At 38.6% G+C, this 17,920-nt stretch overlaps 1 protein-coding gene across 4 annotated transcripts in view; it reads right to left on the reverse strand.

The window, feature by feature from the left end:
• Positions 1-4,644, reverse strand: part of NELL2 (neural EGFL like 2) — a 346,450-nt gene extending 341,806 nt beyond the window's left edge. Inside the window, exons 1-4 of one of the 4 annotated variants that reach the window (XM_012807498.1) lie at positions 4,491-4,512; positions 4,022-4,107; positions 3,717-3,849; positions 3,440-3,568 (exon numbers count right to left, since the gene is read on the reverse strand). In XM_012807498.1, coding sequence (XP_012662952.1) covers positions 3,440-3,568; positions 3,717-3,768 — 181 coding nt within the window. In that variant the 5' untranslated portion in view covers positions 3,769-3,849; positions 4,022-4,107; positions 4,491-4,512. Of the gene's footprint in view, positions 1-3,439; positions 3,569-3,716; positions 3,872-4,021 lie in introns of those variants that run through there. The other 3 variants (XM_012807497.1, XM_003793552.2, XM_003793551.2) reach the window with 3 other exon arrangements.
• Between the last annotated feature and the right edge of the window lie 13,276 nt (positions 4,645-17,920).

Here is a 17,920-nt window from a genome sequence, read left to right on the forward strand (position 1 = left end):
AAAAAAAAAAACGAAGAAGAAGAAATTGTATTAACACAACAGAGGAAACTATCTACTTTGGGGACCTAGCCAAATTGTTAAAATCAAGGATCTAAAAATCATGCCAACATTGCTAGAAAGTTCTAGAACTACAGTTCTGTATACTCTCATTCCTGAGCTCTCATGTGCACAAGGGAAAGAAAAGTGTCATGATCATAACCTCAGAAAATATTTCCTGGATTTTATGCAAAGGAGAGGAATCCTGCTTACAATTGTACTGGCCCTGAATATTCCAGAATTCTTTATAACCTTTCTTAGGACTTCTCATCCCATTAGTCATTCTCTGCTCATTAAAAGCATAATGTGTATTTTGGGGGCTATGAGTCAGATTACACATAGAAATGACTAGAAAATCCTGATATAGATTTCAAAGTATTACCTGAATATGTTTTAAAAAATTATAATTTGCATGGTTCAAATGCCACATTTACTAAGTATCTAATTTAACACCTGTTATTACTTAAATTTCCACAGAAACTATAAATCTTATTTCAACAAGAACAAAAAATTTTAGTGACACTATGGTTGCTGTTATGACAAGAAAAAAAAAGGTATGACTTTAAAATATATTTCCATTTGTTTTTATTTTACGTACACAGTAAAAGGTTACTTAATAGGAGGTTTGTAAGTCATAATAATTTACACAAACTATAGTTTCAAATGAATTTCATATATCTCAAAAACCACTAAAGAGAGAAATTAAGTAGGCAAAAGGAAAAGCAATATTAAATAAGCAAAAATCATTGGGAAAGCAGGTTTATTTTGTTACGGTTTGGCTGGGGCCAGGTTCAAACCCTCTACCCTTGGTATATGGGGCCAGTACCCTACCCACTGAGCCACAGGTGCTGCCCGGGAAAGCAGGTTTATTTTAAAGCTAAGAGACAGAAAAGGATAGTGAGAATTCTTTGCAGGAGAAATCTGATGACTCGAAATCTCTTCCATCTATGTAGGGCATATCTGATAGCACAAAGAAACTTGTGTCATAGATTCATAGGAAATCTGAGAACATCTCACAGGTTTTATAATTTGTTACTATTCCTCCTATGACATTTTACACACTATACAAAATACCTGCAGCTCCATCAACTCTCCATAAATGGAATCTATAAAATCTTCAGAGTCTGAATGCTTTTGTCTCTCAAAAGCCAATGGATTCCCAGTGGAGCAGCAGGACTCAAAACTGACTTCACAACAACAGTTTCTATGTGATAATAGCAGAGAAAAGATCTTCCTGAGATAATCTGAACTGCCCTGCAGGGATAAAGGTCCACCTGTTGTCAATTTCTGAATCCAAATCTTAGAATAAGAGAAATCTAGAGCTTAATCAATACATCAGTAATCCATGCCTTCTGTGAAGACAGCATGCTGAAAATACTTGCTGGCTGATTAGCTATATGAAATAAAGTTCAAAATTTGGCAGGAAATGAAATTTCATATATTCAAATCTCAAAAGCCATATTTACTCTTCCTAAATATTGGGCTTGGTATCAACAAGGAAACAAAAACAACAAATTCATCAGTGCACATTGATATCTACTTACCACGGACAATTCAAAGAAAACATATTTAACATGTCTTATGCATGTGGAACACAGTGCCTACCATGAAGAAGCTGGCACTTTAAATAAAAATGAATTTTAAGTGTTCTTTTAAAAAATTAACTGTGAAGAGATATCGATCCCTTGAGACTATTTCTTAGAAATGTCTAATTACTTAGCATCAGAACATAAAATGCAGTCCTTAAGGTTTCTATTTGTGATAGCTCAGATACTACCCAGAGAAAGGTAGGAAGAACTCTGATAAAATTTAAAGGACTTTTGAACATTTTAAGAGCACTTTAACGTCATTGATTAGGAACTTTACATTCTATAAAGCTTTCCAGTTACTCAGATTGGCAGCCCAGAAATAACTTTATTTCCACTTGACAGAATTGAAAATCAGAGATTAAGAACAAAATAAAACAAAACAAAGGAAACAGAAGCTTAACCCTAATGTCACATGTATTCAACTCTGCGACCTTCTGCTGACAGCCTAACCTTATTCCTTTATTTGATTCCGTCATTGCTTTTAAAAGGATTCAATATATAAGCCCCACCCTCCAAAAAAGACCTTTAACTAAATAAAATATTATTATAAATATTTTTCACAATAAAAAATAATTATAACATAAAATGTAAGCAATAGTTTTTAAAAACCAAAAAGTTGCATTTTAATCTCTATCAGAGCAAATTTGTTTGATATAAATGCAACACATGTCAATTTCCTCTTCTCCCAGATGCAAGCTTCAGTGTTACTGTTCATGGTGACACATACTGGCTGTATCAGGCAACAACACCAGTACAGAAACACTCAAGTTTTATTTTATTTCTATTTCTTGGAGGCAGATTTACTGAAGTGGTTTTATTTTGCATAGCCAACTCTGTAGTAATTATGAGTTGCACTTCTTTTGAAGCCATGTTACCAGAATCACAAAAGAAAAATCTAGGTGAAGTGGGGACTATGCTTTGGTAGGTTAATCCATCAGATATGTCAAACCAAACTCCATTTATCTATAACTCACCACATATGACTCTAGTCTTTCTGTACATATTTAGTTAACCTTTTACCAGCTCGTATTACAGTATCTTTCCACAAACCAAGCAATCCTCAAAAGGTCTGGTAAATCCAAGTTGAAGGTTTGGTGCATTGGAATTTGCTTCTTACTGGACAACACACATTGAAATGTAATGTGAAATCTAGATGTCTTGTGCCTAGCCATTGTCCACTGACTTCAAAAAAAGTTATAAAATCATAAGTATATAATTAACAATGATACAAGGTAAACTTCTCCGTTAACATTTTTACTTAAAATATCTTCAAAATAATTTTGTGACTATCATTTCTTTTCTCTTGTCGTAGGTGAAGGAAGAATGATATTCCAACAATGCACCTTGTCTCAAACATTGTATGTCTGTGTCTGTGATAACAGCAGCTAAACACACTCTGAGAGCTAATCCTATAAAGAAATTCCTCCCAGCAGGGTACCTGAAACTTTTAAAGACCAGCGTCTTTACTAAGATTAAGCTGTATTGTACCCTAACTAAATCAATTTCACCCAAATGAGGTGATTGTGTTACAATTCATTGTTCCCCAGACTTGAAAATCAACCATCTGTCATCAGAGTTTCTGTTCGGTAATTAAGGAACTATCCATTAGAACTGGCAGAGTACAAAGTAGGAGGAGGGGAGAAAAGCCAAGCCACTTAGGAAGAGATGGGGATACGTGTCTCGCATTGACCCCTCTACACTTTAGGTATTGCCATCCATGAGGCAGCACAAAGTTAGGGAAAGCGAGGCGGCCAGCTCCTCCAGGGGTTATCGGAACTGAAGCCGCACAAGGGCTTCAGTACGCTGGATCATACCTTGGAAGAGAAAGGCTTTCGTCCCATTATGCAGCCCCGGGACCTGGCGCACTCCGGTCGTGGACTCCCCAAGTTCTAACTCTGCTAAGACGTCAATCTGTAGGGAGGGGTCCACACCAAGCCCCCAAACTGGCCCGGGGAAAGGAGAAAAAGAAAAACAAAAGCTCCATCAATATGCGAGCCTTTATCTTCAGGGCAGCAGAAAACCATGTCTTCTTAACAATATTGGGAACAGACGACGAGAGGCAACTCCCTCCTCCGCCCCCGAGAGCCTTACCTGAGATCAGCAGCCAAGCTTTAAATAGCGGAGCACCCAGTCCCATTTCCATGACCTACTTTAAACCCCTCTCTGTGCAAAGTTCCCCCTCATCCCTGAGACCCCGGACTAGGGGCGTGACCCGCCTCGCCGTCTCCAAGGCAAGCACGGAAAAATCCAAATCCAACCCGCCCCTACTCCAATCCTCCCACTCCAGACCTACTTTGGGTCCGGGAAAAGGGAGACGTCTCCCCACCAGCCCAGGCTGCTCCGAGGGGGGAGCCATCCCTATCTCTTTCCCTTGCCCCAGTTCTGCCGCCACTCACCTGCTCCGAGACCGAAGATCAAACAGAATGTTCTCAGTAAGACCCGAGACTCCATGGTGTGGATCTGCTCAGTCCATCCTCTCCTTCTTTAAAAATAAAAAATTGAAGAGGTTCTTGGAATCAAAAGGGAAAATAGCTTTAGCCTCTCCTGCAGCTGCCTGGATTTACTGCTTTGTAGGATTAATAGATTCGGTTGCCTAAGAAAGAAAAGGGAGGCCCCCCCAGGCGTGTGGAGAACTTAGACCCTCCAATGCGCACATCCTTCCCACACGCAGAGCCCAGGCGGCGGCGCAGGCTGGGAGGGGGGCCGCGGGAGGGGCCGGAATCGCCCGGGGCTGCCCGGCTGAGAAATTAGCCCCTAAGCCGAATAAAGCAGCCAAAGACTGGCACTCCAGAAGGAAAGGAGGCGGCCCCAGGAACACCCGGGATGGACCGCCCTGCACGCACCCGTTCTCTCCACCGCCCGAACCTGTTGTAAAGGCAGAGACAATGGAGAGAGCGCAGGGAGACGCGCGCGGAGAGACCGCTCCTCCCGGGAGCGAGGGCGGGCGGGGAGGCGGAGAGAGGAGGTGGAGGGAGGGGGCGAGGGCGAGGCCGGCACTCTGGTCCCTCTTCTGCACCCGCTGCTTGCTCTTCGGTTCCAAGCTCTATCTAGGGAGCCCTGGAATCACGCAGCCTCCGCTTTCCTCCCTCCCTCTCTCGATGACCCGGGCAACACCAGCCTCCTTTTGAGATGGAAATATCTCATTTCCAGGTGCTAAGTTGATGGGCGGTCTTTGCTCTCACCCCTCGATATCGGGCGTGTGTCTGTCTTGACAGCGAGAAAGGACTACCCAGCTGTAGCAGGCGCGGCTAGATAGAAGGAACACCGCCTGCACTTGTGCGCTGATCTCCGGCGCAGCCCCTGGGCGCACGGCAGTCCGGTCCCAGGCTGCGGGCGGAGGCCAAAGCACGCTGGACTCCAAGGTGGAGAGAGACTGGCGGAGACGGGTGGAAGCCCCTGGGAGCCCTAGTGTACTATACTGTAGCCCAAGGCGAGGCAAGGTGCGGGAGAGCTTCTCCAGCGCAGAGAGCGCAGAGGCAAACTTACCCAGGAGCTGCTGGACAGCTCCAGCACCTCGTGCGCCCCCTGCCAAACGCAGGGTGGAGAGAAGGTTCTCCAGGACATGCACCACAGGAGGCAAGGTAACAGAGGCAGGGTGCCTGTCCCTGCAGAAAAGGAGATAGATAGATAGACAGACAGACAGACAGACAGACAGACAAAGGAGAGGGAGAGGAAGAGGGAGGGGAAAGAGGGGGCGGTCAGTAGGAGAAGATGGAGTCCAGGAAAGAGAGAAGAGTCACACTCCTGCAAGCTCTACCCATCTTTCACCAGATACGTCTAGGACCATAAAATGGAATCATCTGGGACCTATTTCACAGCAGGCAAAAGTCCATTCAAAGTCAATGGCACATAACATTTTTTAGCATACCCCTAATGTTTTGTGGTACTTTTTCAGGAACGACATTCAACTTCCATTTGTGGAAAGTTAAGAGTTTCAAAGTGGTTAAAATGTCAATTCTGTACAAAGATCAACTGAGTTTCTTAACCTTCCATCCAAACCGGTGGATGCTGAATTCTCCAACTGAATCCTACACAACTACAGTTACAGAAGGTTTACCGGGTGGTCTGAGGTTCCTGCAGGAGTATATGTTTTATCTGTATCTACAAGTATAGAATATGGTATAGTATATGTACTATATCATATCATAACAGAAAGGCCATTTTTAGCTGCCTTTGGAATTTTTAAGGGAAAAGGTCAGAGTTTGGGAGCTTCTCCAAATTTATTTTTAATCTCTAGCTTTACCAAATTTTCCATTTAATGCTATTTTTAATTTTGTAAACTTTGAGAAATATTCCAGTACTTCCAGGTGATAAAGGATTGTTGTATTGAAACTTCCCAATTTACAAAAACACACCAATGAAAATTAATATAATTTAATTCATTAATTCAAAGAAAAATTATTTATCAGGAAGTTAAAGTTCTTTCTATCATGGTACATTCAAAATATTAAATTATAAGAAATATCTACAAAAGTTATATAAAAAGGATTTTAAATAATACTACTATTCAAAATGCTACTGGAAGAGTCAATATGAGGAAGACATAAATATATATATACACTCATATTTACATGTTGCAGTTCTCCTAACTTAGTGTATTCAATCAAGGTAAAGAATTAGAAATACTCTCTCAGTAACACTTGTATTTAGTACCCAAAATTATGCCAGTTGAACCAGTCACTTTAATTATTTGACATAATCAATTATAAGAAAAATTAAAATATGAATATGAGGAGGGGAAGAAGTGTTTCTATAAAACTGAGACATATGGTTAGGAAAACCACAATCAAGGTGAGTCACTGTATTAGTTAGGCAGAGTTTCTCAGCCTAGACAAGGATTCCAAATTTTATGGTAATGCTTGTTGGAGTTGTCTTGTGCCTCACAGGATGATTAGTAGTGTTGTGGTCTCCTTGCACTACGCTAATATTTTCAGTATTCCATTTCATCTATGTATCTTTTGACTATCTCTCTTTGTGCAGATTTTTTAATTGGTGTTCTTGCAAATAAAATATGCATGCTTAACTTTTCACCTTATCTAGAGTCTATATGTTATCATTTCCACTGGAATATTTTATCCTTGCCCCTTTAGGTTATGATTGTCTCAAGTATACATCAACATACACTAAAACTCCCTTTGGACAATGTTGAAGTTTTGCTTGTGCTTGCAATCATTGTGGTAGGCATAATGATAGCCTTCTCCTTCCCTTGAAAAACAATGTTTTCCTAGTTCTGATCCCTGGAACCTGTAAATGTTACTTTACATGGTAAAGGAAATTTAAGGCTGCAGATGAAATTAAGATCACTAACCAGGGGATCTTAAAATAGAGTATCCTGGAAGGGGCGGGCATGGTGGCTTATGCCTGTAATCCTAGCACTCTGAGAGGCCAAGGCAGGTAGACTGCCTGAGCTCACAGGTTCAAGACCAGTCTAGGCAAGAGCAGACCCCATCTCTAAAAATAGCCAGGCCCTGTGGCAGGTACCTATAGTCCCAGCTACCTGGGAGGCTGAGGCAAGATAATAACTTGAGCCCAAGAGTTTGAGGTTGCTGTGAGCTATGATGCCATACCACTCTACTGAGGGCAACAAAGTGAGACTCTGTCTCAAAAAAAAAAAAAAAAAAGAGTCCTGGATTATCAGGTGTGCCCAATATAATTACATAGGTCCTTAAATTAAGGAGAAGGCAGAAGAGGAGATCAAAGTAATGCAATATGAGATGAATTTGACTTCCTGTTGCTGCTTGCAAGGATGGAAGAATATAGAAAGGGTATGAGCCAAGGAATGCAGGAAGGCTCTAGAAAGCAGAAAGTAACATATGAATTCTAAGTAAATGATAGAAAGTTAGGTATGTATATTTTGTAGGATACCAATTTAAAATACTATGAAAGATATATGGTTAAAAGACACAATAGGCAACATAGAATACTAACAAAATTCAAAAATTTGAAAGAAAGCAGGAAAGAGTTAAGAGAGGAACAAAAGTATAAGAAAAAAAGAGAAAATAAATAATAAAATGGTACACCAAAATCCAAATATAACAATAATTGTAAAAAGGCAAGTGATATAAACACAATACTGAAAAGAATGAAAATGTCAGAGTAAATCTGAAAAACATAACCCCATCATATGTTGTTGAAAAGGAACCTACTTCAAAGTGAAAAGGAAAGAATTAAAAAAAGATATACTATGCAAACATGAATCAAAGGGAAGTTGGGGTGGCTATATCAATATCAGAAAAAGAAGAATTTACAGCAAAAAATTATCGGTAATAAAGAGGTAACTTCCATAATAAAAGGGTTCACAAAGAAGGTACAGCTATTCAAAATATGTATGTATGCACCTGACAGCAAAGCACCCAAATATATGTCATTTTGCCTAGAGAAACAATCACAAAACTGAAGAAATAGACATAATATAGAAATTATAAATATAGAAATTATATTTGACAACTTCCAGATCCTTCTCCGTAATCAGCAAAAATCTCTAGTCCCATATAGAGATGCCAAATTTCACCAACTCTTATTATGACACTGGCATCACTCTTAAACCAAAACCAGACTACAACAGTACAAAATGAAAAATAAAACTAGAACATAGACACAAAATACACCTTTTGAACAGAAAAAATTCTAAACAAAATATCAATACATCAAATCTGGCAATGTCTAAAAAGAATAATAAACTACAACCAAACAATGCTCATTCCAGAAATGCAAATTAGATTAAATACTGTAAAATCAATGTAATCCCTCACTATGAGATCAACTGATGAAAGAAAAGCATTTGATAAACTTCAACATCTTGTCATGATAAAATAAATAACTCACTGCAAAGTAAAAACAAAAGGGAACTTTCTCAGTCCAATACAAGACATCTAAAAAAGCAATATTGTATTGAAGGTCCCATTCAATGTAATGAGGCAAGAAAAATAAATGAAAAATATTCACATTGAAAAGGATAAAAATAAATTTTTCCCTAGATAATGTGGCCATCTATATTTTAGAATTCCCAAAGTATCTATGAAAAAGCTACCAGAACTAGTTAGTAAATTAGCAAGTTTGCAGAATACAGGGTCAGCACAGAGAAATCAATTGTATTTTTATATGTTAGCAAGGAGTAACTGAAAATATCATTTGTTTACAATTCTATTTACAATAGCATTTAAAAATATGAAATACTTGTGGAGAAATCTAACAAAACATAGGCAAGATTTTAACTGAAAACTATAAAACATTGCTAAGTGAACCAAAGAAGACCTAAATGGATGAAAAGATCAACCATGACCATGGTTAAGTAGATTTAGTATAGTTAAGATATTATCTTCATATTGAGCTAAAGTTTTAAGACAACTCAATCAAAATCCCAGCAAATTTTCTATAGTAATTGATAAGCAGATTCTAAAATTTATATGTAAAATCAAAGAAAATAAAAAACTAAAAAATAACTTTGAAAAAGAGCAAAATTGGAAGACTCATCCTATATAACTTCAAGACTACACTATAAAGCTATAGAAATCAATACAGTGTGGTATTGGAATGAGGATAGACATATAAATTAACAAAATTAAATAAAAGTATAGGAAAAGAATCAAATGCTTGCTTAACTCATTGTCTGTAAAGATACCAAGATATTTCAATGGATAGGGATTAATCTGTTTTAACAATGGCTCTCGAACAGTGAGACATCCCAGTGGAAAGGACAAAAGGAAGGGAGGGAAGGAAGGAGGGAAGAAAGTAAAGAGGGAAGGAAGAGAGAGAGGGAGGGAGGGGGCGGGGAAGGGAGGAAAGAGAGGAAATCCTACCTTCTTGTACCATATGTGATAATTAACTCAAAATGAATCATAAGGTTAAGCGTAAAAGCTAAGACTATAATTTTTTTTTTTTTTTGAGACAGTCTCATTTTGTTGCCTTAGAGTGCCATAGTGTCACAGCTCACAGCAACCTCCAGCTCTTGGCCTTGGGTGATTCTCCTGCCTCAGCCTCCCAAGTAGCTGGGACTACAGGTGCCCACCACAATGCCCAGCTATTTTTTGTTGCAGTTTGGCCAGGGCCAGGTTCAAATCCACCACCCTCAGTATATGGGGCCAGCACCCTACTCACTGAGCCACAGGTGCCGCTCAGACTATAAAATTTTTAAAATAAAATATTTTTGACTTGCATTAGGTAGAAGTTTCTTTAAACAGGACACAAAATGCAAATATATTTTTAAAAATTTGGCAAATTGTACTTCACCACATTTAAAAGCCTCTAGCTTTTTGAAAGCTACCATTAAGAAAATTAAAAGTTACACTATAAAATAGGACAAAATATTTGTGAAAATATATCCAATAAAATACTTGTATTTAAAATACATAAAGAACTCTTATAACTCATGAAGATCAAAAATTACAAGTAAAAATAGATATACTTAAAGATACTATTCAGATAAACACTACCAAAAAGAATGTATAGACTGCAAATAAAAAGCCCATGAAAAGTGTACCAATACCAATAGTCATTAGGACAATCCAAATCAGGAAAACTCAAAAATTACAATAAGATACACACTTATTAAAGTGGCTTAAAAACCAGGTTGATAACTATAAGTGTTGACAAGGTGCAATGTGACCTGAACTCTCATTGTTTGCTAGTGGGAATCAAAAAGGTACAAGCCTTTCAGAAAACTATTTGAAAGCTACTTACGAAGTAAAACATTCGCTTCTAAGCATTTATTCTAAAGAATGAACACAGACTCATTTCTGAATGTTTATAGCAGCTTTATTTAACCAAATGTCCACTGACTAAATTATAGTGTGGTAAATTTATACAATGGCACACTAGCCACCATGGAAAGCAATGAACTTCTAAGACGTACAAACACCATGCTTCTTTCACACAGTTGTTGCCTGTCACAAAATCTAAGTTGATGGTAGGGTGATTCTTCATTTGTATTCTTGTTCTCCTCATTACACATTAACAATCGTCAGAGTACCCAGTTTCTATTTCAGAAGACAAAGCACAGTGACTCAGATTTACTTATTTACTTCTTAAACCACACATTCTGATACCTCCCACCCTTCATATGTAACTTGAAAGGGCCTAACAATTTAAGTCTTAATTTGTGAAACTCAGTTGAAATAATAAGGCCACATAAAATGCACACTGATTCTGCACTTTGCATCAGACCAGGAAGGACACAAGGAGACAAGAGGAGATCAGTAAAAATTAAAATAGCAATAAGAAAAACTATAAAAGCAAAAAAGATTAAAATAAAGAAACAGTATATCAAAGTGAGAATGATTAAATATGATATTAAAAAAGAATAGTAAGGAGGGGGTGTCGTCTGTGGCTCCAAGGAGTAGGGCACCGCCCCATATACCGGAGGTGGGGGGTTCAAACCCACCCCGGCCAAAACTGCAAAAAACAAAAAAGAATAGTAAGTAGGATAAGAGAACTTATATAACAAAGGTGTCTTTTTTTCCAAAGCACATTCTTTTTTGTTGTTGTTCTTAAATAAATTTATTTCAGGTTAATGTGAAGGTATCACCAACCAGGTCAAAATATTTGATTTTGTTATGTAGAGTGTCTTGTGCCAAAGCACATTCTTATTCACTTGTCAAGAGTAGGTGGTATTAAGAGATGCCCTATTTGGGTCATGGGAGATTAGGTTTTTGTCAACATTTCACCACATACTCTGAGCTATTCACTGAAACTCTCCAAGAAAAGCAAGACAAGTGTTACTTCAACACAGTTCTAGATGAAGCATGACCAGAAAAAAAACTTGGAATTTGCTTAGGAGCTCTGCACTCAACTTCCTGTGCTCCCTGGGGCCAGACCAACCTCCCCACACCTAATATCAGAATAGTATAATAACTAGTGCCTGTCTATCCCAGGGCTGCTGAGGGTCAAATCTACCTTGGCATACAGTTTATGGGTGCTAGCTCTTCCTGTTGTTGTCACATTGAACTGTGCCACATCAGGATTGGCATATTTCTGTCACTCTCCTTTGTGACTCAGTTATCATAATGCAAAATAACAGCAATTTACAACAGTCCATAGGAGTAGGCAAGGAGAAGAGAACTGGAAATGTGAGTCAAGTTAACTAAATAGGACTGTTAGCTAGCAAGTCTTACTGGTTAAAAAATATATATAGGGTTCTGAGCCCAAGACTGACTTACTGGCTTATCAAATCTATCAGTCTCCCAGAGCCATGAATCATCGGATCAAAAGCTTATCCCACCGTGCAGCCCTTATTTGTAACGGCCAACAGACGCGCGTAGTGAGCACTGGCTCACTACATAGTGAGCACTGCCAATTCACTGCAGTACTTATTGTTCATCCAAACAGAATGAGGCATCCACATAGGCTCAGCCCATCTGCTGGCTTCTGGTCTTGTTCAGCATTTTCTATTAAGGGATAGGGCTTTACCCAGCATTAAGAGACAAGAAACCCTTCCCTGAAGGGCTAAAGGTCAGAATATGCTTACTGATATCCAGAAATAAGCTTTATTTATATCAGATTGTTCTCTCCATCCTATAAACTCAACCCTGGAAATGATAAACACAGAAGTCATTAAAAATCCCATTTTCAAAGAAAGATTTTTATTTGATTCTGTCTCTGCTATTCCCCCAAATAATTCTCCTTTTCTAAGGTTATAGGTGGTCTACACTAAAAGAAAGCATATGAAGTTTAGGCCTTAGGTGACAATAATTCAAAATCCTTCCTGACTAGTCACATAATCCTTGTTCAGGCTAAGCTACTGTCCGGAGAATCTTCTGACAAACGTGTAGTTGCCAGATGGAAAGCCCAGGCCAACTATCCCAAATGCATGGCTGGAGAACAAGGCTAAGTTAAGTTTATGTTAGTATCTTAAAAGTCTGGAAGGGATTCAGAGTCAGCACTAGTATGGCCAAGGTATCTGTTCACACGTTCTCACCCCATCCTCTGACAGGAAGAAATGACCCAAGAGTTCTGTCACCTATCCAGAGCTCACCTCTACCTCCAGCTCTACTGTCTTGGCCAGAGACTGCCCCTGAAAATGCAAACGGAAAGGAAATCCTGCTGTGTGAGCAGGTAAATCCATGCTGGAGCAGAACAGGTGCTGCTCAGGCCGTCCTCACCTCTCCCTGGTAGGGTGACTCTCAAAAGTCATAAGGGGCTCATGGGGAAGACTGGCCACTTTTTATAATCACACAAGGGAAAGTGTGAAAAGTTTTCATTTTCTAAACCAAGACACAGGCAAGTCAAGTAATTAGTTCAAAATCATACAACTCTTCAATGTCAGCTCTTAAGATTCATTTGCTTTGCCTTGCTCTGCCTTCCTTTCCCTTCCTTTTTCTTTCCTTTCTTCTTTTCTTTTTAAGAAAGAGTATCACTTTGTTGCTCCAGATAGAAGGCAGTGGCCTCATCATAGCTCACTGTATCTTCAAACTCCTAGGTTAAAGCAATCCTCCTTCCTCAGCCTCCCAAGTAGCTGGGATTACGGGTACGCATAATGACATCCAGCTAATCTTTCTACATTTAGTACAAAAGGGACCACACTCTCGCTCAGGCTGGTCTTGCATTGTCCTTATTCATTTATTCAATAAATATCTGTGGAGGTCTAATTATGGTACCATGCCCCATGCTATAGATCATGGAATCCCAAACTATAGTCCAGGCACCACTCTGGTCAAAGGGTCCCTTTGAAAAGTCACAGACAGATCCAAAAATACAACTACTTCCCCTAAGTCTTCTGAGAATATGATGCACCACCCGATGGACTTGCACCATCACTTAAACAAAGGGTTACTTAGGTCCCCCTGCACCTCTCTGACCAAATCTCTCACTGCTCCCCTTCTGTGCATCCTGCTCCCACGCCTGCTGGATGTTCCCCAAACCATTCAACACACTCTCACTACAGAAACTATCAAATTGCATTATTCTCTGTCTAGAACGCTCTTCTCCCACACAACACATGTCTTGCTCGTTCAGTTCTTCCAAATGTCCTTCCTTCACATGTCATTTAAAATGGCCTCACACTTTAAGACTTTGTGAAGCTTTTTTGAAACAATAAAACCACATAAGATAATAGTATGATCACAGAAGCAGAATTAGACTAGGAAGGGCGTTAAACTAGGAAGAGATTAGAGAAAATTGATAAAAAATGAAATAGCAGAAAGAAAAACTATTAAAAAATATTAAAATGTAGAAGCAGTATATATAAATGGGAATGATTAAGTATGATATAAAAAAGAATAATAAGTGCAATAAGATACTTTGTATAGCAAATGTGTGGAGGTGTGAGAGTGTGTGGTTGGTAAAAAAAAAGACCATGTCAGTGAGGCCTTCCCAAATGATCGTATTTAAAATTGCAATTCTCCATATACATCCAAATACATACCCAGCACTTCCGATCCCCTTTCTTTGCTCATTTTTACTTATTTATATAAACTATCACATAACATTGATATTTTTACCATTTTCTCATGGTTTAATCTTTTTTTTTCTGAAAAAAACAGTCAATGTTGGTCTGTTTCTTATTCTCATTACAAAGATAAGTGGAGAAAGCACTCTCCATGCTGGCTAAACCACTCAGCATATCTGAGCATTTTCCCACAGCAGATGACTTCAATCGCATTATCAGATGCCTGACATCCTCTTCTGTTGGAGTCTCTGAAATTTCTGTGTCATCCACACTTGTATCTTCCACATCATCATCTGGTTTATATGCTTTTATGCTGGTCTGTACTTTGGTCAGTATTACTTGGAAAATTGCTTCTGGGTCACATTCATTATAGGTTGCCACCTCATCCACTGCAACAAAACATTCAAAATCTAATCTAGCTTCCTTGAAACACTTGAGGATTGTTTCTGGCTAGACTGTATTCCAAGCAGAACTGATCCAGAGGACAGCATCCAGGGTGTTAACCGATGCAGTGGATGAAGGTACTTCCACAGGCAGACCACAGGTGATGTTTTAGTAATGACCCACTGCAGGATCTGGGCTTGGTAGTGCATTTTAACTGCTTCGATTATGCCTTAGAGGTTGGATTGTTGAGATCTTGTTTGAGGCAGAAATTTCAGAGTCCTGTTTACAAGATGATTCACTTGTAGGTGGCCATGTTGGTTGGCTACTGCCAGTAGAACAGAGTGTTTCTTCTTCTTCTTTTCTCAGTCCATACCCTTACTCACTCCTCAAATAGGGCGCCAGTCACCCACGTGCATGTGTTTGATCTCCAAGTGACAGAGAGATCTTGGAGCTTCAGCTTCTTGAATGGCTTTGCCAATTGCCAATCACCAAGGGCTTTAGCTTCCTTCTGGTTGAGCTAGCACAAAGCAAAACTGTGAAAAATTCCCTGGAAAGTTTTTGCTCTTATTTGTCACCCTTCATGATGAGCTTTCTGACAGGCATCACCTTGAAAAAGAGTTTGCACTTGTCAGCGTTAAAGATGTTATCATCTTTGAAGCCTCTGGCAAACTCTGAAAACTTTTGGATAAACTCTTCAACAACTTCTCCTAGGACTTCACCCATAGGAGTTTCTGGGAGGTCTCATGTTACAATTTAAATTCTTGAGCCAACCACCTGATGCTTGGAAATCCGCCACCCTGAATTCCTGTGTGAATTTTTTAGCATCTTCTTGGATTATCAGCCTAGAGATTCAAAGAGTGAACTGTCCCTGTTTGTTCAAACCAGTGTAATGTGGCTTTATTGACTTCATAGAGGGAGGTTTCCTACTTTTCTACTGTAGGTTTCTGCTTTCCTTACCATATCTCTCCAAGTACCTGGGTTTATATTCTTTGATGTTGTTAACTGTGGTCTTGCTAACACCAAAATGTTTCACCATCTTTCTTTGGCTACTGTTTTCCAGAAAATGGAAAAGCTCAACCTTTTCCTTTAATGTCAGCTCTTTGATTTCTTTTCTTTGGGCCATCATACCTTAACTGTAAAATTTTACAGTAATTGTAGGATGTACCCACAATTCAAACCTGTCCTTCACATTGAAAAAATCTTCCATAATATATGATAAACAATAGGACACTAAGCCAAATCCAGCAGGTGGTGATAATAAAGCGTGAAAAAATAACTTAAAGAAAAGATAATACAACTAAGAAGCAAAGCCCACACCTTCTACCACTTACTGTAGACTCTACATATTAAATACATAATCAAATTATAGAAGGTAAATTTAATATTCCATGTCACAGTCTAAGTAGTCAAGATACAACTTATAAAGGTGACCAATATACAGAGGTCAGTTTTCCACTAAGTACATGTGGTACATGTCCAGTCAATGAAAATTAGATCAATGTAAAGAGTGGTCAGTATAGGGAGGTGGTCAACTATGGAGGTTCTACTGCATTTTATTATATGCTTACTTATTTGCTTATTGTCTATATCCTTCCACTGCAGGCCGTTAAGCTTCATTTTTTACCAGCTTTGTTCAATGCTCTCTTATTAATACCTACAGCAGTACTTAGCATAATAAATGTTTGTTGAGTATAAGAATGAAGTATATAAATGCACCTAATATGTGTCTAGCATATAGTAGACATTCAAAAAATGGCAGTTACTATTACCTGGAATTTACTATAATGACAGTGTGCAAGCTATTCCTTAGGAAGGCATTCTCCAGGGCATGCAAAATCTCCTTGTTAACATCTACACAATATTCTACCTAGTTGCTAAAATATGGGGAAAATACGCTGCTTTCATCTCTAGATCACTACTCGATATTCAAAATGCGCTCAACAAATCATTTGTGATGGAGACCTTATTTTCTAAGCAAAACCTCCTGTGTAACACTTGCCGTTGTTTGTACCACAAATATTTTAGCAAAGAAAAGAAATTGACAACTTACGTTCACTTATTTATCTCAGTATTTCAGGGTCTTATTGATTGCACACGAGAATATGCCTCAAAATGCCTCAGACTTAGGATAAAACACAGAAATTTGTTTCATTTTCTTTCATTTAATCCCCATCCCAGGACAAATTGTATCAATGTGACTGACAACTATTTTGCCAACATTATAAGTATGTTTTTCAACTTTTTGCTTTTCTACTCCCTTTATCCATTCATCCTTTTGGTTTGACTACAATTCTTCTGTTTCCTTGTGCAAGAGATATGTTATTTTAATTAACAAAACTCAGGTATGTAAAAATACGACTTCATTTTCAATACCTCATATTTACCTTAAGACTTTGTTTGTTTACCAAGTCTTTACTTAGTGTCAGATAGTGTTCTAAGAGTATTAACTCATTCATTTTCATAATCATCCTATGAAGTACAGACATTACAGATGAAGAAAGTGGGGTACAAAAGGTTAAATACATTCAGGGGTTATACAGCTCATAGTGGTGGAGCTAGAACTCAAACAAAGGTAGTTTGACTTCAGAGTCGATTCTCTCAACCACTCCACTGTAGCCATCCCCTTTAAAATTTGCTAGAAAAATCAATCTAGTGGATTCTGGACTTCTAGTCAATCATTTCTGTTTTTTCCAGGTTACTTCCAGTTTAAAATCAGTTGTAGATTCTCTTACTACATATCATCATCCCCAGTGGGGCGTACATTCATGATGACAGTAGCACAAAGGGCACTTTCTCCATCATCCCCCTCCAAGGGAAAATATGACTCCTGGTGTCCAAATTCCCCCTGTGGTCATTTGCCTCCTTCTGAGGGATTCCTTACTCAAAAGACACCACACATGCTTCCAATGCCCCGCCATGTGTTCTTAATAAAATATAGCCAAATTATGCCTTCACGTATATAATACATGTAATCATATAATCATGATTTTGCCCATAATAATTTCACATAAGAGGTCAGTCCTCACTTAAATGACAAGTATGTACATCAATATTATTTTAACACAGCTAAATTATTTCTAGGAACTTGTTGATACCTCTTCACTGCTCACAATGAATAGAGGAAGAGTTTGTATCTTTCCCACTGCACATCAGGGCTAATCACAGGGCAGTACCATCGTAATCTAGATGTCTACAATATTTGAGATTAGCTGCATCCCTGTTCCTAGTACCGAATCAAGGATGAACGCCGGGGTTCCAAGTTTTCTAACTGTGAATGTCCACGCAGCATCCTAAATAATGAGAATAATATCTATCATTCAAAAGGCTTCTTTCCCCCAGGACAGTGTCCAAAATCCTTTACCTGGCCTACAGAAGTGCTTTTCAAATTATCTGTGGTGACAGACTGATTCTTTTGTATTTTCTAATCCACTGTGAATCAACAGAGTAAAGATTATTTAATTTATATATGTAAAATAGAATAAACTTCACTTCTAGAAAAATAAATGAGAAAAGACATACAAGCTCAGCA

This window comes from Otolemur garnettii, unplaced genomic scaffold (assembly GCF_000181295.1).
Source record: "Otolemur garnettii isolate 467f Iridium unplaced genomic scaffold, OtoGar3 scaffold00070, whole genome shotgun sequence".
In the NCBI taxonomy this organism is placed as follows: Eukaryota; Metazoa; Chordata; class Mammalia; order Primates; family Galagidae; genus Otolemur; species Otolemur garnettii.